The 26,777-nt window shown below is 36.7% G+C and overlaps 1 protein-coding gene across 20 annotated transcripts in view; it reads right to left on the reverse strand.

Moving 5' to 3' along the window:
• DTNB (dystrobrevin beta) overlaps positions 1–26,777 on the reverse strand; it is a 185,576-nt gene that overhangs the window by 135,333 nt on the left and 23,466 nt on the right. For 17 of the 20 annotated variants that reach the window (XM_074331782.1, XM_074331786.1, XM_074331781.1 and 14 more), the window contains exons 2-5: positions 23,101–23,168; positions 21,451–21,531; positions 19,381–19,594; positions 8,116–8,201 (exon numbers count right to left, since the gene is read on the reverse strand). In XM_074331782.1, coding sequence (XP_074187883.1) covers positions 8,116–8,201; positions 19,381–19,594; positions 21,451–21,531; positions 23,101–23,167 — 448 coding nt within the window. In that variant the 5' untranslated portion in view covers position 23,168. Of the gene's footprint in view, positions 1–8,115; positions 8,202–19,380; positions 19,595–21,450; positions 21,532–23,100; positions 23,169–26,777 lie in introns of those variants that run through there. The other 3 variants (XM_074331788.1, XM_074331790.1, XM_074331789.1) reach the window with 3 other exon arrangements.

Below are 26,777 nucleotides of genomic sequence, written 5' to 3' on the forward strand. Positions count from 1 at the left end.
TAGAGGATAGGCCTTGAAAGATAGGATTTAGAATGATGAGGTCAACACAGGATGGGAATGGGTGTTTGGGGACCATCTGGCAAAGAGATCGAGAAAAGTCTCTATGACAGAGTGTATCTGTTACTGATCATAATAAGCAGGAAACAGCGCATTGAAGAGAACATTCTAGGATAAACTATTTATATTGAAAAATAAAGGTAAATAAAGATTAAATAAGAAAAGCAAGTTATGAATGAAAACTTTAAATGAGGAAAGCAATTTGGATTCGTTTACAAGCCGTTAAGTAGGGAAGAAATATTTAGAAAGCTAGGTTTCAAGAAAATTAGACTGAAAGAAAATTAGACTGTTAATGACTGGCAGAACGAACAGGAGAGGAATAGGATTGGAGACATCAGCTACAAAAACTTGTAAATAATAAATAAACGAAGAAGTGAGAGTCTGGATTACAGTAGTGACAGTATTGGAGCAGGGTCAAGTCCAAGACATTTCAACGCAGGAAACTGCAGTTGATGGTAAGCTAGATTAGGGAATACAGGAATTTAAAAAGTTAGGATTCAGGGCAGCTAGATGGCTCAGTTGGTTAGGGTGTGGGCTCTTGACAACAGGGTTGTCGGTTTGAGTCCCATGTGGGATGGTAGGCGGCACCCCCTGCAACTAGGATTGGGAACGGCGACTGGACTTGGAGCTGAGCTACACCCTCCCCGGCTAGATTGAAGGACAACGACTTGGAGCTGACGGGCCCTGGAAAAGCACACTGTTCCCCAATATTCCCCAATTAAAAAAAAAAAAGTTAGGATTCTTCTACGTTTCTAGCTTGGGAAAATGCAGACAACCTTGAGTGAAATAAACATACTGAAGATAATTATACTTAGCTTTGAACATAACTGTATTTCAACTAATCAGCAAATTTCCAAGTGGAACTATCCTGCAAGCAGTTAGAATATTGGGCCACGGTTCGAAACTGCAGATACAGATCTTTGAAGATCTTACCGATTATGTGAATAACAGGCCCTCTGAGGGAGGGAAGAGCATAGTGACTTAATTTTTACATAGCTGGCTGATACTCTTATAATGAGGGAAATAATCATCTATTAAACCTGAATGGAAACAAAGGGTCCACATGGGATGTGGCAGACATTGCAAGGTGCCTACTGCTCAGCATCTACTTTCCTGTTCTCACTCACCAGCGGAACCCCGATTGTGTTTACAATGGCAATGTGCTCCACTTAAAAAATGACTTCACAGCCTCTTTCACACATTGTAACTCTGGAGTGGATTTTTGAAAAGGCTTTGCTTTCCTGATAGGGGCATCGCTTTCTTCCTTCTGCTTGGAATGAGGACACAAGGCTCAGCGTAGAGCAGTCACATCTGATCCTAAGGAGAAAAGCCCTGTGGCAGAGTAGGAAGACCAGAGGGACCCAAGTCTTTGATGACGTCCCTGAGTCATGGTACTAACTTTGAACTTACCAGCCTGTGGACTATTTTGACAAGAGAAAAAAAAAATCCCAATAGTTTTAAGCCACCGTTAGTCAAGTTTTCTGTTGCCACTCAATGTGTTCCTGAAAAAACAGCAAGTTATTAACTTGTGGCCATTAATGGTAGAAATATCCAAGACCAGAGACTTGAGCTACCAACTCTATAAATACGCATATATCACAAAAACATGTGAATACACCCACAGCAACAAATCCACACCTCACTCAGAGCAATAAAAGGAAGTGATTGGGTAGTGAAATGACTAAACTTCCCCACTCAATAAAGTATTATTTTCAGTTACATTTAGTTACTATGTCATATGATAGATGCAAAGTAGTAAAAAAAACTTTTTTTTAATTCAAGGGAAAAAAAACTTAAGAGGCCCACATTACAATAGTAAAAGAATAAGTAGCAACATGTTGGTTGGTTGGTTGGTTGGTTAGTTGCTTTTAATACGAGAAATACTGCTAGACCCCCAAATTGAAGACATAGTTAAATAATTACTTAATTTAGAAGTCATTACTTCTTTTTTTTTTTTTTTTTTTTTTTTAAAGATTTTATTGGGGAAGGGGAACAGGATTTTATTGGGGAACAATGGTCAAATTGTTGTCCTTTCAGTCTTAGTTGTGGAGGGTTCTGTTCAGCTTCAAGTTGTTGTTCTTGCAGTCTTAGTTGTGGAGGGCGCAGCTCAGTTCCAAGTCCAGTTGCCGTTGCTAGTTGCAGGGGGCACAGCCCACCATCCCTTGCGGGAGTCGAACCGGCAACCGTTGTGGTTGAGAGGACAGGCTCCAACCAACTGAGCCATCCGGGAGCTCAGCGGCAGCTCAGCTCAAGGTGCCGTGTTCAATTTTAGTTGCAGGGGGCGTTGCCCACCATCCCTTGCGGGAGTCGAGGAATTGAACTGGCAACCTTGTGGTTGAGAGCCCGCGCTCCAACCAACAACTGAGCCATCTGGGAGGCAGCTCAGCTCAAGGTGCCATGTTCAATCTTAGTTGCAGGGGGCAGAGCCCACCATCCCTTGCGGGACTCGAGGAATTGAACTGGCAACCTTGTGGTGAAGAGCCCACTGGCCCATGTGGGAATCGAACCGGCAGCCTTCGGAGTTAGGAGCATGGAGCTCTAACCGCCTGAGCCATCGGGCCGGCCCTAGAAGTCATTACTTCTTGTATTACCAGACTAAGACAGTATTTTTTTTTAGCTCAGGCTTCTCTTATATATAACAAAAATACTGAAAAATGACTACTAATTTTTTTTTTATCTTAAATGCAGTATAACAACGAATCTAAGTTAGTGTGACTTACCATATACATAGATAAACATATCTTACCAAAGAAATAAGAGACAATATATAGTCAATAATGTTATAAAAACTAGGTATGGTGTCAGGTGGATACTAGATTTATGGGGGATCACTTCATAAATTATATAAATGCCTAACCACTGCCCTGTGCATCTGAAACCAATATAAAATAATATTGAATGTCAAAAACAAAAAAAGAAACGAGACAATAAAATTTGATAAAAATATCCAAAAAAAAAAAAATTAAGCTCATCCTCTAATTAAAGCCCTAAACCTTTCTGGCATTAGGGACTAAATTATTTCCCAGATCACTGGTTAATGTTCCCAGTAATTCTCTATTTATGTACCTCTGAAAGAAAGTATGCTAATTCCCCATCAGTTGTTTCCAGATAAAAATATAGGCTTTCTTCCTTGTGAAAAACCCACAATCAAGCCCTTAAATGCACATGTGTACACGCTTTTAAAAACATTCTGTCCTCTGTGTAGTGGCAAAATAATGCTACTATTATGCCATCCCCACGTGCATTTCGATTTTTTTTTCTGGTGGTAATGACTCTGGTTTTACTCATTGCATCTGTCCATCTGTCCACTCCCTTTGCCCCACCCCCCACACGACCAACCATACACTTTTGAAGATGACAGGCTGTTAACAATAAAGACTCAAGTCTACAAAAGGAAAACCATTTTCCTTTATATGTTAGCTTTCCCTGGCAAACGACTCTCGTTCCCTGTCATCTTTCTACCAACTGAGCAACCTAACCCACAGGAACATGTATATACATTTGCATGTTAGTAAATACCTACAGGTAACTAAATCCAAGCACATATTTTCTTCCTAAACTCATTAATATCCCGACATCATTCATTCAGTCAGAGTGAGGCGGGAGGATGGGAATGAGCCTGCTTGGGCTTCCGGGGCTGACTCAGCCACAACTACCTTCCACAAGGCTCCAGGTCTCCCTTAGTTTTTGTTTGTTTTGCTTTTTCTTATTCATAAAATGCAGATTCAGGACTTAGCTCTTATCTGCTTCCAGTTCTAAAGCATTTTGGTTGTATGAGAAACGTAAACATGGGCATCACTCATTCAAATTAAACAGTCACTTCCATCCAATCAAGAGAAGGAATGGTTAACAGAAAGCAGCCAGAATAAATATGCACTGACAGGTGGTTAAAAGGCTAGAGCGCAGGAGGCTAAATTTTGAACAGGTAAAACTGCTTATTTATAACTTCAAAGGTTGGCCTCCTACAGTCTGTTAATGAAACATCAAGGAAGCAAACAGTTGAAATGTCAGAACTATTAGTTCTGGGTAAAAACAGAAAGAACCACAAGTCATAGTTTCTCTAGCTACTCAAAGTGTTGTCTGTTAAAAACATGCGAAAACATAAGTGATACAAATGATTATTACTATAAAACCATGTTTATGCTACAAGAAAATACCTGTTATCATTTTGGTATAATTCTTTCTTTCTCTATGTGCATAATAAATTTTTGTTTAAAACTGTCTTACATTTATTTTGACCTGAAACATTTTTAAAGGCATTGTATTCAATTATGCGGGTATCCTAAAATTAAACTGAGCTCTCACTTTTGGACACTAAAGCTGTTTCAAGTTTTCATATATTGTAAAAATTGTTGCAACAAATGTACATAAAACTTGGGATATACCTCTGATTAATTCATCAGGATAAATGCAAAATGGATTTGAATATTTTTACAACCTTCCTGTTATATACTGTCAGACTGCCCTTCAAAATGGTAGCACTGGGTTTTTAAAGAATTTAAGAATAAACTGCATGAATCATCTGCTCTTATCTTTTAGCAGATGGGGTTTGAATAAGAGGAGATTAAGTTTCTTAGAAAACAAATAGCAGAATTACACAAAGTAGAGAAATCACATAGAATTAAGTATGATTTAATAGATAATGGGCTTTACAGTCTGTAAATTTTGTTCTCTGAATTATTCTTTGGGTTTCTGACATTATTGAGTTCTGATCATGCTTATAATTGAAGTCTGTATTCTGATTCTAAATCTTTGGTACTATATTTAGAATCTTACCCTAAGTTACCTTTAAATCTAGGATACAGTCCCAAACGGTCACCCACAACAGTGAACCATTTCTATAAATGAATGATATCTGGGGACAGAAACTCTCTTAAAAGAGAGCTGAAAAATCTAATTAAGAAATATTTCAAACTAAAAGCACAAATATCGGTGAAGTCATTTCAAATGTTATCTTGACACTAAAACAAGAAAATAAACAAAAAATACGTATCAAATTTTAAAAAGGAGAACGGAGAAAATCATAGGAAAATAATCTAAAAGATAAAAAGCAAAAAGATCAAAATAAGAAGAAGAAAAGTAGAAACACTAAGGCATATTCCATAAATTAGAAAACCTTACTTAAAAGAAACATTAACAGAGGTAATGACAGAGACTACACAGAGTCAGTGGCAGGAAGGTGGAGAAACTAAGAACAACATAAACAATGGAACAAATAGGTAGAAGAAAGTGAATAAACGGTCAAATATCATTTAATGTTACAACACAGTGTTATATCTCACTTCCGTCAACACAATTATTCAGCCACTTCAAGTAAGCAGGAACTGAGAACTAGGAAGCCATGGAAAAAGGGATTCTCACATGAGCCAAAACGGCGAGTCATACTACAAAAGCTCCTGTGCTTCTCTCATGGTATGTGAGTAAACACTTATGTCCTTACTTTAAATAAAATGCTAAGAAGTTTGGTATGGTTCCTCTGTCAGTAGCCTATCAAAAGTAAATCAGAAGCAAAGAGATTTGTAGAGACTGGTACACTGATAATACCATCGTATCTACCAGTGATAAAGGATAGACACACACACACACACCCCATCACCATCACCGTCACCACCACTATAACCAACTATAACAACAAAAACTTAAGAAAAAGCACAACAGTTTAAAAACATGAGATGGGACAAACAACCCAGAGCCTCACAATTAGCCCTAAGTCATCAGAGAATGACATCCGTAGAGATGAAAAAAACGTTTACGTTATGATCAGTGAGCTCTGTTTAAGATGGGAGGTACAGACCACATTTAAAGTGGTCTCGACCCTGAATGATTAAAATTTAAAAGGGGAGACAGGCTTCAATACCTAAAAATTTTATTATCTTTAACATCTCATTCTCTAGCCAAGGAAATTATGGTACAAAAATAATGAAGCAGAGCTACAGATGGTAAAGAAACTGCAACTTTGAATATGAAGAAAATAAACCATGTTTTAAATCTCTCTGAATAATATAAACATGGTAATGAGTGACCTAGCGTGGCTTGTATCTCATCAATCCATACACAGTGTGCAATGACCTGGCATTCTGAGCACACTGACATGTCACATTTGACTGGACATGTGTACTTTTGTGCCACTTGAATACTGGTCACTTGTGTTCCTCCACGAAGTTCAAAAACCACATAAAAAAAAAAACAACCCAAAAAAACCCTGCTGTTATCTGGACCCCTTCCATATTTCATGTAGCACTAGAAGTTGTATTTTTCCACTAACAGAACAGAGAATGGCAGTAATTTTACTACTCAGTCAACAATTTATATCTGGTAAAACTTTGGCACTATGTGCCAGGTACCAGCTCTATGTAAATGTAACAGATTTAAACACAGAAACTTAAAGACTCCAGAGTCATCTGGAATGTGCGTTTATATAATCGATTTTCTATTTTTATACTTGTTTCCCCAGTACTAATAAAGATGCAATGCATATTCTTTATCTCTTATTATCATCATTAAAAAACAAAATCCCAACTTTTTTCTTTGTGTTTGAATGAAATATAATTGCATCTGTATTATATTATCTTCCTCAGAAAAACACCATTCTAGAATTTTTAAAAATTACGAAATTTCAGCCCAAAAGAGTAATATTACCATATGAAAAAAACTCAGAACTGAGTATTTAAGTAAAACTATGATTTTTTTCACTACCAAAAATTTGTTTTACTTAGCAGCTGATTTTGAAATGAAGACAAACTGGATAACAGTTTAACCAAACACATTATCTAAGATCTTTCTTTAGAATATCGAAATCTGTATCTAGTGAGCCATCTAGCTTTCCAACTTTCAATGTCATGGTAACATGTTAAAAAAAGCACAGAAAGCAAATGCACCTCTGAAGTAACGTGGCCCAAAAGCTTGTATTTGAATCTAATCAAGCCTCTGTATCTTTCAATTAAACCAAAAAATATAGGGCACAGAGGAACATCATGGGGACACAATCATCAAAATCCAGCCTATGAGAAATGTTACAGGACAGATGACCCAGTTTCTTCAACAAATCAATTCAGAGGGTATCTCAACACTTCAATAAAACCTACAGCTTCAATCTTACCTCCCTGAAACCTGCCAGTTTCCTACTCCATGGCACTTGTATTATGGTACTTTGATCACTGTACTATATCATATGTGTCTCTCCCATTACAGGACGAGCACAGCGGAGTATGACAAAGGAGCTTAGCACAGGGCTCTGAAGCTAGACAGCCTGAGCTGAAATCCCAGCTTCACCCCTCAGTTAACTCATCTATAAAATGGAGAAAAGACCACCTGCTATGCAAAGAAATTGTAAGGATTCAAGTGACAAAATATACGTAAAGCACCTAGCACAATGCCTGGCATATCTTAGGCAGTTAGTAACTATCTATTGAGTGAATAAATGAAAATCATAAGCAGAAAAATTAAGTAATTGTGAATTTCACCTCCTTTGATTTCATCTAACCTCCTTTTTATAGTATCTACTAAATAGTAAAATGCCAAAATGGCCAATAGTCAGAAAAAAATTAAGAAAGATAACTGAAAAAAACAGGGTGTCAACTTCTAAAAACTGTGCTTGGCTCTATGGTTTTAAGAAATAGTTTAATCACAGCAAATACTACCTGACGAAGAATGGAGTTATATTACGAAAAAGGCTATTCTTGACCAAACCTGGTAAGAGTAATCAAATTTATTTTCTAACCAAAAATAGTCAACATAATCATCTTCAAGCATAATTTCTAATAATATGGAAAACATTTTTTAAAGGATTTTTTAAATGTCAACGTTACTGTTCTGAAGCTCCTCAATTTTCTTGCTTTAAAAAAATAACACCAAACAAATTAATTCACCTAACTTTTCCATCTGAACAGTAGGTGGCATAACTTAACATACTCTGAGCCAGGTGAGTGATACAGTGGTAGTAAAAAAACAAAAAAGGTTCAATATAGCATCATCCAAAATTCTGATAACAATCATTTATAACTCTTTCAAAGTCCTAATTTGAAAACAAAATCTTTCAAATAATACGAAAATACTTACATCTCAATTTGTCCAGCATTTTTCCACCACACATGGTTGCTAACATAGCTTTAACTGAAAATACCGTCAACTTGCCTCGGCCCTCACTGCAAAATAAATTATATTAGAAACAATTGCTATCTGGAACCACAAAAGGAATCAAATGTATCACTAAATGTCAAGCAACCAGTAAAGCGGCCCCCACCCTTATTGCCACTATGTTACCTTGGATTTTTAGAAACCTTGGATTTCTTCTTTTTTTTCCTCAGGAGAATTAAGGCTTCACCTATGCTTAGGTGAATAGTGCTAAAACTAACTTGAATTATTTGGAAATGACATTTATAAACATTCTGTAAAGCAATTTCTGCTGGCTGTGTAGGCAGAGGCCAAATGGATGGACCAGAAGTAAATTTCCTATCGACTGAGCTCCACATCGACATTAAATCGACATTACATCCACAGCTCAGGCATTTTTAAGTATTCAAAACTGAGGCTGTTTTGAATAATAATTACGAAATGTGTCCTTCCATCACACTATTATATAATAACAACACTTGATTGTTATGTACTAAACCAACTGGGTGCACGCACACAGCTATAAAGATTTTATAGGACATTCATCTTTGTTTTTACTGTGACAACCTTTATGTTACCATGTGTTTATTCTAAGAAGCTCAATCACATCTGCCTCAGAGCTTTCCATACCACAATTGTGAGAAAAGGAAGGGTAAGGGATGGTACTATGAATTTTTTTCTAGGAATTTGGAGAGATGAACTGTAGAAGAACATCAGTGAATTACCCAAAGTAAAGCGGCACACCCCCTGCAGATCCAAGACAGTATCAGCAAGCCCCTGACCCACAAGCCCACTGCTCCATCCACTCAATGCTGCCCTGGTTTCACAGAGGATGCAAACGTCACTAGCTGGTTTTTAAAGTCATTGTATATACATTAACAAGGGGCCTTTGTGCTAATTTTACACAGTTTGTACTTACAAAGTTTCATAGCAACTTAGTAAACTACCTTTACAATAATAAGAACTATTATTATCTTCGTTTTGAAAAGCAAGTGTCATCCTATTTATATTTACTAATGGTCCTACGAGAGTGTCTTCCATTTTTCCAAAGCTTCTTTGTATATATAGTAACATCACACCTGAAAAAAAGGAAATGGCCTATAAGCCAGGAGGTTCTCAATGGTAGCAGCGCCAGGAAATGCCAATGTTTGTTACAGTCCAATTTTTAACTATAACATCCATTGAGTTTATTCATAAGGTAAAATAGGAATCCCCAGGGCCGGCCCAGTGGCTCAGGTGGTTGGACCGATGACTGGCGCCGACTGCCTCAGCCGGGGAGAGCGCAAGGCTCATAATACCAGCATGGGCCATGGAGCTGTGTCCTACTCAACTAGACTGAGAACAATGGCTTGAACTGGAATGGGACTGGGAGGTGGAAGAAGGGGAAAAAAATAGGAATCCCCAAAGTTAGCTAAAATTAGGATGGGGGTTTTAAAAATATATAGCTCTTCAGAAATACAGATACTGACCCCGTCTTATACAGTACCTGAAAATATGGCACCTGGAAATGATAAGGAATATTCCTACGTCAAATATCCAACTATCCTTTACATTACGCTGACATGAGCAACGTCGGTGGCTATAGAGTGCATCGATTGTATTAAAAGGAATAGATTGATACAGAAGATACGACTGATATAGAAATTTTACAGTGGACATTTCTTTTTGGTCACCAACCATTCAAATGCTGAGTCTACATTTTAAACAGACCAAAGAATGAAGAATGAAGGAAAAGAAAACACCCAGATATCTGCTTTCCCATCTTTCTTCGAAACTAAGACATGGGCACGTGCGTGCACAAGCTCCACCCATAAGATGCACCCTACAGACTTCCAATAGAAAAGGAATAACTTTTAGAAGTTGGAACTCCAAAGAATCCCCTGGCAAGGACGGCAGCAGTTACATGCAGTGTCCTGAAGCAGCAGAGACAGAATCCTGTGGCAGCGCCCACAGCCCAGCATCAGAAGTGTCTGGAGCATAAGCAGCAATAGATTCGTGGCAGACGTGCTTTGTGAGACCATTTGGTGTGACTCTGAGCTTTGTTCTTGGCGCTGGGGTCTTCAAGCCTAAACTTTCCCAACCCTCTCAGAGTGTCTTTAATAAGACCCACATCCTTTTAATAAATCAGCCAGAGAGAGTTTCTCTGCTCATAACCAAGAACTCTGAGGGATACAGCTTCTATCCTGAAGTAAAGTGGCCCAGAAAGATGAAGCGACCAAAGAAAACATTGCCGACATCCAGAGTGAGAAGAAATATGCCCAAAACCAGCACAGCAAGAATGAAGTATTCACCAACAGAAGAGTCAAGATTTGCTGTACAGCTAATGACATTTTTAAAGGTAAATGTGCTCAAAACCTGTTTTGCAGACACAGATTTCATGTTGCAAGAATATCCAGGAAATTCCACAGGGAAAAGTAAAAATCAATCTTAAGAGAGATTCCCATAAAAATCATGACCCGGATTACATGTGGGAAAAGAGAGGGCCGGAACACAGAAATGAGCTTCTGGGGTGCTGACAGCATTCTTTCTTGGCCTCTGTAGTCCTTACATGGATATTTGCTTCATAACAATTCATTTTAAACCATGTTTCATTTTCTGTATTTTTCTGCAGTTGTTTTCTATTTCTCAATAAAACTTTTTTTTTAATTAAGATTTATTGGGAGTGACAATGATCAACAAAACTACATAGGTTTCAAGTGTACACTTCCATAACACATCATCTGTTTATTGCATTATGTGTTCATGATAAAAACTGTTTTAAAAAATGAATCTTGGGGAGCGGCCAGATGGCTCAGTTGGTTAGAGCGCGAACAGGGTTGCCAGTTCGATTCCCACATGGGCCAGTGAGCTGCGCCCTCCACAATTAGATTGTAGGACGACTTAGAGATGATGGGCCCTGGAAAAACACACTGTTCCTCAACATTCCCCAATAAAAAAATTAAAAAAAGGAATCCTGGGAAAGTGAAGGTTACCGTTACTGAACAAAGCTAATAGTTTAAGGGGGAAAATGATGAAGGGGAAACCTACAGGTTAAAAGGCACTTAAGATATATAAATGAAATGCATAAAATTTTCCATAACAAAAGTTTCCATAACAAAAATGTACAAAAAGAATAAAAACATTAAAAATACCAAGGCCCAGGCCCCCACCTTAAATGTCCACTAGTAGAAGATTGGCTATTCATGCTCTCATAAAAAATAATGAAAAATAATATATGAAAGATAGAAAATATATTTGAGCTAGTTTACTACGTTAAAAAAGAAAAAGCCAGGCATGGAACAAAATAATTGCTAGAATGCAGTCTAGCAATTATGGTAAAAAGAAGAGAGTAAAAATATTATCACATACAGACACTCCCCAACTTACGATGGTTCAACTTACAATTTTTCAACTTTATTATGGTGCAAAAGCGAATATTCATTCAGTAGAAATCATATGTCGAATTTTGAATTTTGGTCTTTTCTCAGGCTAGTGACATGTGGCATGATATTCTCCCATGATGCTGGACAGCAGCCGTGAGTCGCAGCTCCCAGGCAAGCTTACGATCACAAGGGTAAACAACTGGTACTCTACAGTGTAGTATGAAATGCATCTTGACCTACAATATTTTCAACTTAGGATGGGTTTATTGGGACATAATCTCATAAGTCGAGAAGTATCTGTATTTGTTTGTATATGTGTAAAAACTATCTGTGAAAGGATATTGAAAAAATAACATCGGTTGTCTCTGGGATAGAAAGTAGGCAGTCAACAGAAAGTGATGAAAAGGCAAGCACTTTTCACTTTATAAACATTAAACATGGTTATACTAGAAAAGAAGGTTCTCAAGTCATAATCTAAGCTTCCAATTAAGACACTAGAAAATACCAGGAAATTAAACCCAAAACAAACAGAAGGGGAAAAAAATAATGAGTAAGAGCAGAAATCAATAAAATTGAAAACAGAAAAAAAATTAATGAAACCAAAAGCTGCTTCTTCAAATAAATAAATAATATTGATAAAGTTCTACCCAGACTAAGAAAAAAACAGGGAAAATACAAATTATCGATATTAAGAATGAAAAACAGAATATCACCAAGTTCTACACACATTACAGAAAAAATAAGAAAACATTACAAAAATCTTCATGTCCATAAATTCAACAACTTGGATGAACCGGACAGACACAAACTACTCCTTGAAAAACACTAACTACTAAAGGTCACTCAAGAAGAAACAGATAACCTGAATAGGCCCATATCCATTATAGAAACTGAATCTGTGTTTTTAAGCCTTCCAGAAAAGAAAGCTCTGCATTTAGCAGGCTATACTGGGGAATTATAATGCAGAAATAATTACATTTCTACACTGACTCTTCCAGGGAATAAACAAGCATTATTTTGATATCAAAAACACATAAAAACATTATAACAAAGAAAAGTCAGTATCCCTCATGAATTTAGACACAAAAATCTTCAACAAAATGTGAGCAAATAAAATATAACAATATATAAAAAGGGTAAAAATCACAACCGAGAGGGCTTTATCCCAGGAGTATTAACACTGATTTAACATTTGAAAATCAATCAATATAATTTACCATGTTAACAGACTAAACAAGAAAAGCCATATGATCATCTGAATAGATGCAGATGACAAAAATTCAACATTTAGTCCTGATAAATACTCTCAGAAAACTAGAAAAGGAAGGGAACTTCCTCAATCTGATAATGGGCACCTTAAAAAAACAGTAACAGCTAACATCATGCTTAATAATTAATGAAAGACTAAGTTCATTTTCCCTAAGGTTAAGTCAAGGATGGCTGCTTTCACCACCAGTAATTCGCATCACACTGGAAAACCCACACTGCTGCAATAAGACAAGGAAAAGAAATAAGACATACAGACTGGAAAAAAAAAAAAAATTATGTGTAGTCCAGACAATATGAGCGTCTATGCAGAAAATCCCAAAGAATCTACAGAAAAATCTATAGGACCTACCAAAAAACACTATAATAAAGGATTTTAGCAAGGTTGCAGAATACTAAGTCAACATACAAATTCAATTTTATTTTTACAAACTAGCAAAAGATAACAGGGACTACAATATAGCACCAAAAATATGAAAAGTATTGATACCAAAAAAAAAGTTCAAGACCTATAGAATGAAAATTACGAAATGCTGATGAAAAAAATCAAAGATGTAAATAGAGATACACCATGCTCATGAAATGAAAGACTCAATATAGTTAAAATGTCAATTCTCCCTAAGTTGATCAGAATCCTGTTGTGATTCAATGCAATCCCAAACAAATTCACAATAGGATATTTAGTAGAAATCAACAAGATGATTCTTTGCATATCCTTAGAGTTGTAAATCCATACAAATCTCAATGAGATATGAGAATAGAATAGATGCCTAAAGTTTTACTATTTTTTTAAAAGTTCCTCATGTTATTTTAATATACATCAAGAGCTGAGAACTACCAACGTGGAACTTTGAATGCAATACTAAGACTGGGGTTTCTATTTTTCAGGCAATGAAAAATAAAAGGCCATAAAAAATTAGAGCGAATTAATCATATTGTGTTTGTATAACTCTTTCTGGCTCCGAATCTCACATTCTTCCTTCAAAGAGACAAAATAACATCTATTCCATACTGCAAAGGAGAAACTGGTACCATCTATGCAAAGAGACAGGAGAGTGTGGCAGAGCCCAGCATACCAGCAGGAGAGCCAGGTCAAACTTTCCACTCTGCCCTGGAAGAAAGATTTAATCTATAGTACCCATCAATAAACACCATACAACAGGTCTTAATGGGTACTATGACATCTTTATTTCTAAAAATTAGTATAATAATAGCACTTAACACTTTTTCTTAATTTTCAAAATGCTTTAGAAACTAATATTTACAAGAGCAAGCATCCCTTATTCAAAATATTCTTTAACTCAACTCTGTTGCAAATAATAGCCCTAGATTCAGAAAGTCTTACATCCAAATGCAGAATAACAGATATACTTGTCAATCAACCTGGATCAGCACTAAAACACCTGTATTCTTGTCCACTCGGTAGGATTATTACTAATCTCAATGGCTAGTCTCAGGTCAAGTAGTCTGTAGGTGCATGAACAGAATAAGGCATTAACCCCTCAACCAATTATTATCAGTAATGTGTGGTCCCATCTCTCATATCATTTTTCCTATTCTCAATAGTGACAGAGCAATCTCCACACATAATCTCCCACCGAACAAACCATAGATCTTCTCTCCTCTCTGCCTGTATGCAATTTGGGGTGTGCAAATGTATGTGTGCTTAAAATTGCATGCATATTGAGGGTAAGGGGATACACCACTAAGTATCAATGTGTAACTCAACAGGATAAAGGGAATATGGAAGTAAGGCTGAGGGTGTTTTAAGTAGGGGGAAAGGAGAAGTATCTGAGCTTAAGCATCACAGTAAATGTGAGGGGAATGAACGTGCAGACAGGAGGGATTCGGGAATGCTGCTTGGTGAGCCTTTACGTCTAAGAGCCTGTTTATAAATATGTAACCGTGCATCCTGAGAATGGGGGAGTGGGCTCGGCTCTTCATTATGAACAAATCTTCCCCACTTATAATGCTTACCATCATTTACAACTTTAGGCTCACAGTTTCAACTATCAAAAAGTTTATTCACCCTTCCAAAGGGAATATTAATATAAGCAAATTAAAAATGGATATTTAAATATACTTATAAGTACTTATTAAAGATACTTATATAAAAAGCTAAGTATAACTTAGCATAAAGAAATAATTATGCAATAAAATTATTAAAGGGATAGTTTCACAATTCTCACCTCCTCAAATAATGTTATATTTTTTGCTTCAAAAAGAAAACCAGTTGGCTCCCTCCTCTCAACTATTTGCTCTGAATGCTTTTCTTGGCTTTGAAATCTTTCGGTCTAGCTTAAGCCTAACAACTTCCTATAACTGCTCCCAAACAAAGCAAAGGGAAAGTGTCCCTTTTACTTTTCTAATGTTTCATTAGAGCTCCTGCATTCTTCCTCTCCAATTAGAGGCAGCAGAGAGAAACTACTAATACCCTGTGATTATGTCTTTTATCTAATTGATTCTTTTTTCTTGGAAAAACTCATTCTTGATCCTTCCCACCAGACAGACATTTGAATTTAATCCATACAGGAGTACACTCACTGGTAAAGCTATATTTAAAACTGAACAGTTAGCTGCCCCTGGCCATGGCACATATAACCTCACCTAAGTCCATGTTTTCAGTAACTCCAAGGTCAAGTCCAGGTTCGTACCAGAATCAATTCTCTTCAAACAAGATTTGGGGAAAACAGTTCACCTTATTTCATCACACACACACACACACACAAAAAGTGACTCACTTAAAATCTGGCCTGAGATACGTCAATATTTAAGATGTAACACAATGAACCGTGAAGATGAACCCCTACATACAGACGCTTAAATGAAAGGATAAACAGGTAATGTGTGTTGAGGGTGACAGGAGAGAGAACTTGTTAGTTTAACCCCGCCCAAACAGAATCTCTCCAAGGAGCAGCCTCCCTCAATCATGAAGAGCATGACGGTCCTCTTTCTCAGACATCTCTGCATGATTCATTTCCATAGACGTATCATTTTACAGTCTGACAACAAACGACGCACATGGCTTCGAAAAAGAGTTCTTATTATCCAACACTGAGAAAACACCATGATTAGCCCTGGGCCACGCTAAGCAGACAGTGAGTCACCCTGCATAAACACCTATGTTTGGACATGCAGGTAGGTACCTTCAGAAACCTCTGCAGTCCTCACCTCTGCCCTTTGGATGATGGGAACTGCTCATTTCAGTTACGTAAAGTCTCAAATTCTGCCTATCTTTTGATATTGAAATTCACCTATCTGCATGATGTTTATTTATACCTTTGCACTATCTCGTGAGAGCTTGCTATTCAAATTAATATATTTGAAAACAAGACTACGGGGAGCATTTCTTACTTAATAAAACAAGCTTTTTCTACATCTTTAGCAAATAACTGTGGATGCTGCCAATCATAAATCAGTATTTTTTACATGAAAATAGACTACTACTTTAAAAATACTATTACCAGTCTAATTATCAAATATAGTAAGAGTAATAAGAGCATTTCTCTTTGATTTTCAAAAACTCTTATTTTTCCAATTACAGTAGTCTTAATTTATAAAACTTCACCATGAATGGGTTATTCAATAATCAACTGCAAATCAAGACTCCATTTGGCAAATGTCAAATAGCATAATCAAGTAAAATAAACATAGAATATTATTCAATTTTATCATAATCAAAATGCCTAATTTTCATTGCTACCTTACAAATGTTATTAAGAATCCAGTGGTGTGCTTATTGAGAATTCAAAGAGAAACGCAAGATAGAATCTCTGCTCTCAAGCACTTTCTGTCTTGTTTGTACCCTTATGAAGCAGTTCAGAGCATTACGCAATTCAAAGTCAAAATAACGATACAGACGAGTACTGTAAGTCATTAAAGGGATGAAAATGGCGTTGATGATAATAAGGAAGGCTATAACGGAGGTGAAAACTTTACTGCAGGGGTGGGGGAGCAGGAAGGACAGACAGGAGCCCAACCAAAATGCATGGAAGGAACAACGAGCATGTCATATTGGAAAAACTGCAAAGTACCTCAAGTAGCTTAATTAGAGCTTGGTGTGAGCAGGGAATTCAGGACAGATATCGTTAGACCTAACTTCATCCAACACCCACAAAGTTTCTGAGGTAGGAAGTTACATGATGAAAACAGTGCCTTAATAAGATTAATTCGGAGGTGCCTATTGAATGGACTCTGTGACTGCCTCTCTTTACTTTCACAGAAAAACAAAGGCAAGGAAAAAGCGACAATTCAGAAAAAGTACTCCCCTTTCCCTTCCTTAAAAAAAAAAATCTTATAAAAAGGAAATAATAAGGCCCAAATAGTAAGCAAAAACCAAATTTTCTGAAATATTAGCTAATGGTCAAACTCTTTGTAGGACTGCATATCCTGAAAGCAAGAAGATTCCTCTTTGAAAATTAGCACAAATGCATGACTTCTCTTGGAAGAAAAGCAAAGCTATAAAGAGTAAGTGATGGGAAGAGTAATAGGTGAACTTCAAGTTCACAAACTTCCGCTCCCTGAACAATTCTGCCACTGAGCGCTTAGACTGGGGCTTAGAGAATTGGTTTTGGTGGTGTCACAGCACACACCACACCATGATATCCACAGTAGGGCAGGGGATGCAGGCCCCTCCTCCTCTACCAGAGCAGCTGTTTTTCTCAATTTTGCACTAGGTTTCCCCTTAATAGGATTTCTCCTTTTTAAAATATTCAAAACCCCTAGCTCATCCTCCACCATCCCATGGAAACTTCCTAAAAGAGCTACAATCAGATCCTCATAAAAATGTGCTACTATTGAGGGCATCAAAAACTTCCCATTCAGCACTAGCTCTCTCCTATTTTTATTTGGCTGACTTTTCCTCGTCATCTTGAATCCATCTAAGAACAGGCAGGAATATAAGTAAATACTGTACGTAAATACAAGAAATGTTTCTGCCTCCCAGGAAATTCTAGTTTTTGTTTAAAAATCACTAAAGGGGAAGACTATAACTTAATTATTATCTTTTTTCAGCAATGTCCATTCCATAATATGCTAGCTGGGCATATTCAGGATTTAAGAACTATATTTGCTTTTATTTAAAATGAACTAGTATCCTTTTGCTTTGTTTTTTATATTGTTTTGTTTTGGCATTCAGTATTAAGAGGGGACTTTTAAATATATCCAAATTAAACTGCTAGAACAAGATTTAAAAATAGTTCATAGCCACATTTCCAAACTACACAGGAATTTTTTCATATAAATCCATCATAAATTAGGTGTATGAAAGTCTTTACCCTAAAGAAATCTTTTGCTTTCTGTGAATATGTCCAGGAGACCTCTGTACCGTCTACTCTAAAGTTTGCTATCTCTTCACTCTTCCTTCTCCTCCCCTCTATAGCCCTAAATTTAACTTATTTGATATAATTATGGAATCAAAGTTTATAATCTCCGCTTTATCATTTCAGTAAGATGATTTTTATTTCCAACTTAAAAATGTTGTTAGTTGAATTAATTTGTGTTGTGCGACCCTGAATTGATTTACTCAGTGAGTCAGTGTCATGATAAGATGCTGCTTGCACACCACAGAATAACAGTTTTTATTAAGGTTTTTAGATTAAGAGTCATTCCATGGACAGTACTAAAATTAACCTTATGGATTCACTAATCTAAATTGCTGGGGGGGGAAAGCATCAGAATTCTGGAATTTATGTCTCATGCACACTCTTGTTTTAAAAATTCAAATTTCTAAAACTTTTTTCTATTCAATGGATAGGGTATCTAATTTGATAGCATCTTATAAAAATATGGATTTATTGAGTGCATATGTTGTAGCTTAGCTTTAACACTTGTATGGTTTTACCATTAATTCACAGAATCCTCAATATTATAAATTATAACGAATAGTACCCTACAAATGTATGAACTCAAAGTAGGTAAACAGAGAGAACAACAAAGCGGAGAGAATTAACCCAAACAAATCAGGTGGCTGAGAGTATGCAGGGATCAAAAATCTGAACTCCTGGTTCCTGGAATACAGCCGTCAACCTCTGTGCCTACATCATTTGTGATTTCGTTTTTGTTTTTTTCTAATACCAACTTAAATACAAATAGAGCAATGCATTTCTGTTTTAATTCAGAGTATGTTTAAATAGTTTTCTTGTGTTGTTTTGAGGTTTGTAAGATAACGTTCTGCATTGAAAAAATTAAAAATAGGATCCTAAACATGAAGAGAAAACAAGGTACAATATAGTTCAGGGGCATCTGCTGCTATATAATAAAGACAAGCTAGAAACCCTCATCATCCAATTCATCACTTGGCTCTATTTCACTGGCAAGAGAACAGCTATCTTAAGGCACCTGTACTTTTTACCCAGCATTATGTCTAAAGTGTGTGATTCTCCGTATTACAGAGCTTAATATGTGACATGCCCCAGGACAGTACATCACCATGGCATTTAACCAGTCTTTAGAAGGGCCTTACACAGAATAATTTCCCCTCTAACTGTGATTCTAAGTTGACAGCCCTTAACAAGGAAGCATGGAAGAAGGATGACTAAGGGACAAACGTTCTTACAATGAAGTAAGCGTGTAAGGTACTGACCCGTCGTAAGCAGCAATCATAAAGTTAAGGAGGAGGCTGATGGACTGTTCCACACTGATCTGGTGAGTAGAAGGAAGGCGCTTGTTCAGCTGGTAGTAAATGGATGAGATGACAGTTTCGAGGCGGGACACGCTGATCTCAGTGCTATGGTCCAGTGTATTAAGGCCGTTGTCTCTGAAGGCTTCAATCATGTTCCAGATATCAACAAGATGGACTAAAACACAAAGAAAATAAACTGTTGACAATTTAAAAGTTTTAATTCATCAGAAAGCTGTAAGAACTTTACATTAATTTACATTTGATAGTGAAGAGTGAAGGGAGGCAGAATGAATATTCCACCCCAAAATAAGTCAGTTTGGCATAAGGGTTCTTTTGAGCTAAAGACAACTGGAAAACAGCAGGTGCCAACAAAGCTCTCTGACCTCCCCTATGCTTCCTGAAAGCAGAAAATAAAACTCTCATGTGAGAGATGCCTTCCCCGGCCCAGGAGGAAAGTAACATTCTTATCATCAGAGACAGTGAAATGAGGCCGAGATTAATCTGTAAAGACTTGTAAAAATAACTCTTATCTTCTCTGGTCTCCCTACATATATATTTTTAATTACTCTTCCACAATTGCTACTCTTTGTTCAACCTAGTATAGAAGCACTGAGACCTTCATTTGGGTGATTTTCCTATGGGGGCTCCCATGTACATGTAAAAATTTGTATGCTTTTCTCCTGGTAATCTATGTCAATTTAATTCTCAGGGCCAACCAGAGACCCTAAGAGGGCACAGGTACAGTTTTGCCTCCCCTAAAATAGACTGAAAAATATATAATGCAAAATTTAACAGAATGTCAGAGAGACAAATTCACAAGCTTTGGGGAAGATATTAACACAACTCTCTTAGTAAATGACAGAGCAAACATAAAAAATTAGTATGGACACAGACAATTAAACCTTATGACTGAAAAAAATAGGCATAATGGACACTATATGAAATGCTATCAAAAGATACGGTGGATGTTGAAATAAAAAAAATTTATTCCAGTAAAAGACACATTACCATTACTCCCCCTCAAAATACTCGCCCTCGCTTCGAACACATGTATCCCTTCATTCTTGCCACTTTCTGAAGCAGTTCTGGAAGTCCTCTTTCATGAGTGTCTTTACTTCACCTTCCATCATGACAACACTGCATGTCACACATCGCTTCTGGTACAGCAATTTCTCTCAAATACAAATATTACGGTATGTCCTCATCCACCTTATTCACTGGATCTGGCACCGGATCTGGTGACTTCTGGCTCTTCCCCAAAGTCAAAATAACCATGAAAGGTAAACATTTTTAATCGATTCAGGACATGAAGGCAGCCACTGACAGTGCAACTAAAGACACTCACGAAAGAGGACTTCCAGAACGGCTTCAGAAAGTGGCAAGAACGATGGGATAAGTGTGCTTGAAGCAAGGGAGAGTATTTTGAGGGGGATTAATGGCAATGTGTCTTTTACTGCAATAATTTTTTTTATTTAAACATTCACCATATTTTTTTACCACACCTCAACTTATGACAGAGAAAAGTATAATAACTCTGTCATAAGTTAATCAACCTTCATAGAAATTAAGACAGGAAAGATTTTATATACTTGTGTGTGTGTGTATTTTATTTACTTATTTTATAAGTAGCAATTATGGTAGCAATTCATTTTATATTAAGTTTAATCAAGAAAGTTAATTCTTATTATACTTCATCAAAATATTAATGCTTTTTTTTCTTTTCCTCCAAAGGCTGAAAAATTGCATTAATTCTGTATAAAACTTTTCATTAAAAAAAGTGACAAGAAAAACAATCAATTCTCTCATTTAAGGAACATTAATACGAGTTTCAAAACTACTTATATTATTGAGTTTGTTCAATATTTTGAGGGATACACAGAATAAAACACCAAGTTCTTTCCGTCACAAAACTTATATTCTGACAGTTAAGACAAAATAATTCAAATAATAGTACAATATGACTAAAGGATATTAAAATCCTTTGTTTTTTATTATCAAGAGCTCTATCCAGTTATCACAGAAATGACTTACGGTTGCATCGTTTTTGTACAAATCGTAATTTGCAAGCTGTTCTGTAAGTTGATAGTCGTATGACATCAAAATTCTGAGCACCTGAGAAAAGGGTAAATAAAAAATGTACAAGTGGATTTACTGTTTAATTTCTAAATGCTTGGAAGTGACTCTCTTCCATTGTGTGCGCACAGTCTCTATATAACACGTCAACCAGGCCTTGTGATAAGACACAAAGGCAGGAGGAAGGTTAGGGACTTTTCTGCATGCCCACTCCATGCCAGGCACCATGCCAGCAGTTTTGCTACTAGCCTAAGAAAACTCTGAGGGCAGGAACACGCATGACTGCAGTGAATTACTGTACGTAGCAGGAAGGGGGGATGAAACGGTACAGTAGGGAAGACCCTCGCCTGGAGTCAGAGAGCTAAATTCCAGCCCCAGCCTGACCACCAACCACAGAACACAACCGTGGCCACGTGACAAACCTCTTCTCCGCCTCAGTGTCCTGATCTGGAAAAGGAGGGAAACAGACCAGCTATTGTCTAATGTCCCCTTCCAGGTCTGTGGCAGCCTGTATTTTTCAAAAAATGGCCGCTATAGAATTTCCAGACCAGTATTTACGTGCTTCTAATACACTGTCCCTCCCCATCAAGAGCTAAAGATTATTTCCCTCTACTTGCATCTGAGCAGGACACTGTGACTGCCTTAATGAAGGGAATGTGGCAGAAGTGACGACACTGCACAACTTCTGAAGATTGGTGATGACAGGTGGTACAGCTTGCCCCTGCTCTCACTCTCTTGGAATGCTTACCCACGGAACCCAAACTGGTTTCCACTCTGTAGACATACCTCAGGGGCCAACCCAGGCTAGACTCCTGCCTCCCCTCTCCAGCTTCAACTGAGCAGTACCAATTTTATAATCATCATATATTGAGGGTCCTTGTAAGATCTAATTTGAAAAAGAGTACATACTTTTAATGCTTTTAAAAAAGTAAATGCTTTTAAAAGGTTTCACAATCACTGGTCCAGACCAACACCCTTATTTCATGGCAGAGGAATTTGAGGTCCAGCAAGTATGAGTGCAGCAGTCAAGGCCACAGTCAAGGTCACATAAACAAGTAGTTACAAAGCAAAACAATCCTTCAAATACTGGGAATCACCCCACTCCTCTCAGCCATCTCTTTTTCTTTGTTCAAGTTTTATACAATAATGCAATTCTGAACAGAAGTTTTAACACTGTAAAGTAATACACCAAATTTGTGCTTTCAATTTCTCCTATGGCTCTAAGTGTTGTCCTAACATTAGTCACCTCTACATCACTGTGAGGTAATTTATATGATGTAGTAATTATTTATCAGCACCTACAAGCTCATAGCAACAAAGGAGTTACAGCAAGATGTCTAAATTGACTGGCACACCTTGATCTTACAGATATTTTAGGTAACATTCCTGCCTCATTATTTATGACTTTGCTTTAAAAAGCAATTCAAGTAAATTCAATTAAAATATATACTCTAACTTGCGGTTCTCCAACTTCATGATCTTTTAACGCCCATTCTTCCCTTTCTAAAGCTTATAACATAAAACTTCTGATTAAAGCTATGACGTGATCAGGAAAAAAAGCCGTCCCCACACATGCAAACAAGGGCTCCAGAAGCGCTCAAGACTCACGCATTTCTACAAACAGCTGCCTCTTCTCTGCCATGGTCTTCCGCTTGTTCCCACTTTCCTCAATCATCCTAGAGACAAAGGAAAATACAAGAAACCATTATAACTGGACAATTTAACCAAGTGCTTCTCATTCTATTGTGAAGAGAGAAACCAAGTTGCATATGCACATACTGAGAGAGCATCCATAAAAAGAAAATAGAAGAAAAAGATAAACTACTATCCCTTTATTTGGCAGCTTTTAAAATATTAAAAGTCAGTACTTAAATGAGCATATACTCTTGCTTCCTGTGCTGAAAATATGGGGCTATGTCTTATTTCTAACTGTCATTAGTTCCTCTGCAGAGTCCTAGATTAGTTGAGACACAGTTTCCCATATCCCTACTGTTTTACATAGATAATCATGTTACTAAATATAATTTAGAAAAGAACTATAAGGCTGCCATAAATAAGAACAGTTAGCTTATACATAAAAGACATAAGTAAAATACTCTATTTTTATTTTAAACAATATTAAACAAAACAAGGTATCCATCCCCACACTCAAAGAACTCCTAAACGTAACTTTTTATCACACGGTAATAGTAGTTTTACATTGACAGACTTAGATTATTCCAGTCACTTTGTTAAAACTCTTTCCACGCATTACTTCATTAAATACTCCCAACAATGCTAGGTGCTGGTATTATTATTATCCCCATTTTATAGGTTAGGAAACAGATGCCTAGAAAAGGGCACACAACTCAGAAGTGGGAGAGTGAATCTCAACCCTTTCATTAAACTTCTTACATAATTGTTGCTTTTAGATGCATATTTTCAAATACCTAGAACACAAATAGCCCATTGCACGGACCCTACTGATGCAAAATTTATGACAATCTCAGCTGAACTTTGCCGTATCATATGAAGAAAAAAATATCTAGACAAATAGCATGAGCCAAATAACTTCGCCAAGCAGATTAAACTGTCGTAAATCATTCTCAAATACATTAGAATCACAAATTCAATGATGACTACACAAACTACATATCCATTAAAGGAAGACAACTGGCGAAAGTTTAGTTATAAATATGTCCTAAAGAAAATTTAAAATGTAAATATAGTCCTTAATATTCTGCAATTAATACTTTGATATTAAGACTGGTCCTTTCCTAGACCATTGAAATGTTAAGCTTCAACACACATGATGGTTACTTAACAATTTGCCCCCAAGAGGAAAGAATTTTAAACAGAAAGAAAGTAAGCCAAAGAAAAAGCAACCGAAACAGCAAAAAAACTAATGAAATTTAGATCCTAAAGAAAAAGCAGGAGTACCATTGCCTATAATCACAGAGAAAAAAAGATATTCAGAAAGTTGTTCCCTCCTTACTAATCTCGGTCCCTCACAGATTTTAAATGCTCAACACAGATTAAGACAGAGAATACCATAATGTCCTTTATAATATATCTCATTTATTGCATCCTTTTTCTACTTTTGCTATTTCTTTACACCTCTTTTTCTCAAAGGAGGGTCTAAGAATTCCAGCAGATTCCTAAATTCTTCATGACAATTTTTTAAATTTTGTCTTTACTTCCAGATTAATTTTGAAAAAACAAAAGTAATTTACTATAAACATACTCTGGATCATCTGGATGACTACAAGTGCGACCAAATACAAGTACTGCCACGCCATTTCAGGGCACATATCTGACCGTGTGATTAGTGTGGCACTGAGAACAAGAGACAACCTTTTTTTTTTTTTTTTTGCAGGGTGAGTAAATTAGAGAAACTATACTACCCTACGCCAGATCCTATCTGCCACCTGTTTTTGCAAATAAAGTTTTACTGGAACACAGCCACACGTATTCGTCAATGTACGCCGATGGATGCTTTCATGCAGCAGTGGCAGAGCTGAGTAGCTGTGACAGAGAGCATCTGGCCTGCAAAGTCTAAAACGGTTACTGTCTGGTCCTAAAGTTCGCCAACCTGACTGAAAGCAATAGTCATTAATATTGTATTACTACGCATGTCTGGCTGCAATTAGATGAGCACGTCCCCACTGTCAAGATGACAGTGATCACCCCACATGGGCTTGAGTTCCACCAGTTCCAGTTCTGGAAGTCTATACTTGGGCAAGAGCTTTCATCACACTCAGATTCAGTCCTCATTGCTGAAAAGGCATAAAAATTATAGATACTTCACTAACCATTCACTTGACAAATATTTATTGAGCAGCTCTTATTGGCCGGCACATGTAGAAGTACTAGGAAAGATTGCAGTGAATAAAAGAGACAAAGTTCTCACCTTAATGTAGCTTATATTCTTGTGAGAGGATTAAATGCAGTAATTCATTTAGGCAGTGCCTGGCCTCAGGTAAGAGAACAAACAGAAGCTGCTATTCTTATGATTACAATTATTATTATTATTATTACTAATACTATAGCACAGTTTATAAATCTACTGGAGACTCTCATTTGTAATTAAGGATACCATGATAGACATTATTTAATGTTATGTACTTTCTTTTAAGAAAGTCCTTGGGCTTTTTGAAACTAATGACGTACAAAGTAAACACTTTAGAAATGTAACGATCTAAACTGACACAAAATGATGGTATCTTCAAGTCACACAAACTTGCATCAAACAGCACATAAAAACATATAGCAGAGCAATCTGAGATACCAGTGATAAGCCGATAATGCACAAATCGACTTTTTAAGACACCTGTTTTATAAATTGGGTCTTAATTTTGTGTTACTGTTACTTAGACTACCCAAGATTTAAAAAACTTACAGTGGAGTTGTAGTTGACTTACATTCAACTAATACCAATTCAACTACATGAAAGAGAGAAAGAGAATGATTTAACTAACGAGCAAAATTCCACACCAGGATCACGTCCCAGGAGAGTGTCAGAAAGAAGGTGCACCTGCAGTGCCCTGCTGTGGTCTCAGTCCCCTCTGGCCTCTGACAGTAAGCACCCCTTTTCCTTCTTTCCCTCTCTCTTTTTTGTTTTTCAGTTTACCTTCTCTTTTTTTCAAAAACAGTTCAACTAAAGAAAAAGTAACCAGTTCCAACATGAAGAAAAAAACCAGCTGTGCTAGATTTAGAACTACTGTGTATGTTGGTCTCCACCATGGTGCCGCTCCTGAGGAAATGTCAAAAGGAAGTTTCATCTTTGTCAGATGTGCCCTGTCAGTGATTTCAGAAACTGACTCCCAAGTAAGAATTGACTACAGTATAAGAAAAATAATTAAGATATGCTCAACTACCAGGATTAGATGCTAAAGCTTCAGAGACAATGTTTCTAAAGTTACGATTGCTCTGGGAGAACCCTTTTCCTTAAAAGTTTGCAAAATTGTCCATAGTACAGAAAAATCCTCAAAATTCAGAGCTATAGCATAAGGCTAACCATAACCAGTTCTTTTACAAGTAATCATGAAACATAAGCAACATGCCAACCTGCATATGACGTCAACAAAGTTAAATTGTGTTCATGCTGCCGTAACAATTATTTAACCATCAAACATGTACATGAATAAAGATTAGAAGTAAATTTGAAAGTGAAAATACATATATAAGGTATGGGGTTTTATTCCCTCAAGTTTTCATTTGTCGCTGTGCTGTTTGGCAATTTTTAGAAAGTTGAGTAAGTTTGATGCTTATACTTAAAAGAATTTTAAAGTGTCCAAATATGTTTC

Source organism: Rhinolophus sinicus, linkage group LG05 (assembly GCF_036562045.2).
Source record: "Rhinolophus sinicus isolate RSC01 linkage group LG05, ASM3656204v1, whole genome shotgun sequence".
In the NCBI taxonomy this organism is placed as follows: domain Eukaryota; kingdom Metazoa; phylum Chordata; class Mammalia; order Chiroptera; family Rhinolophidae; genus Rhinolophus; species Rhinolophus sinicus.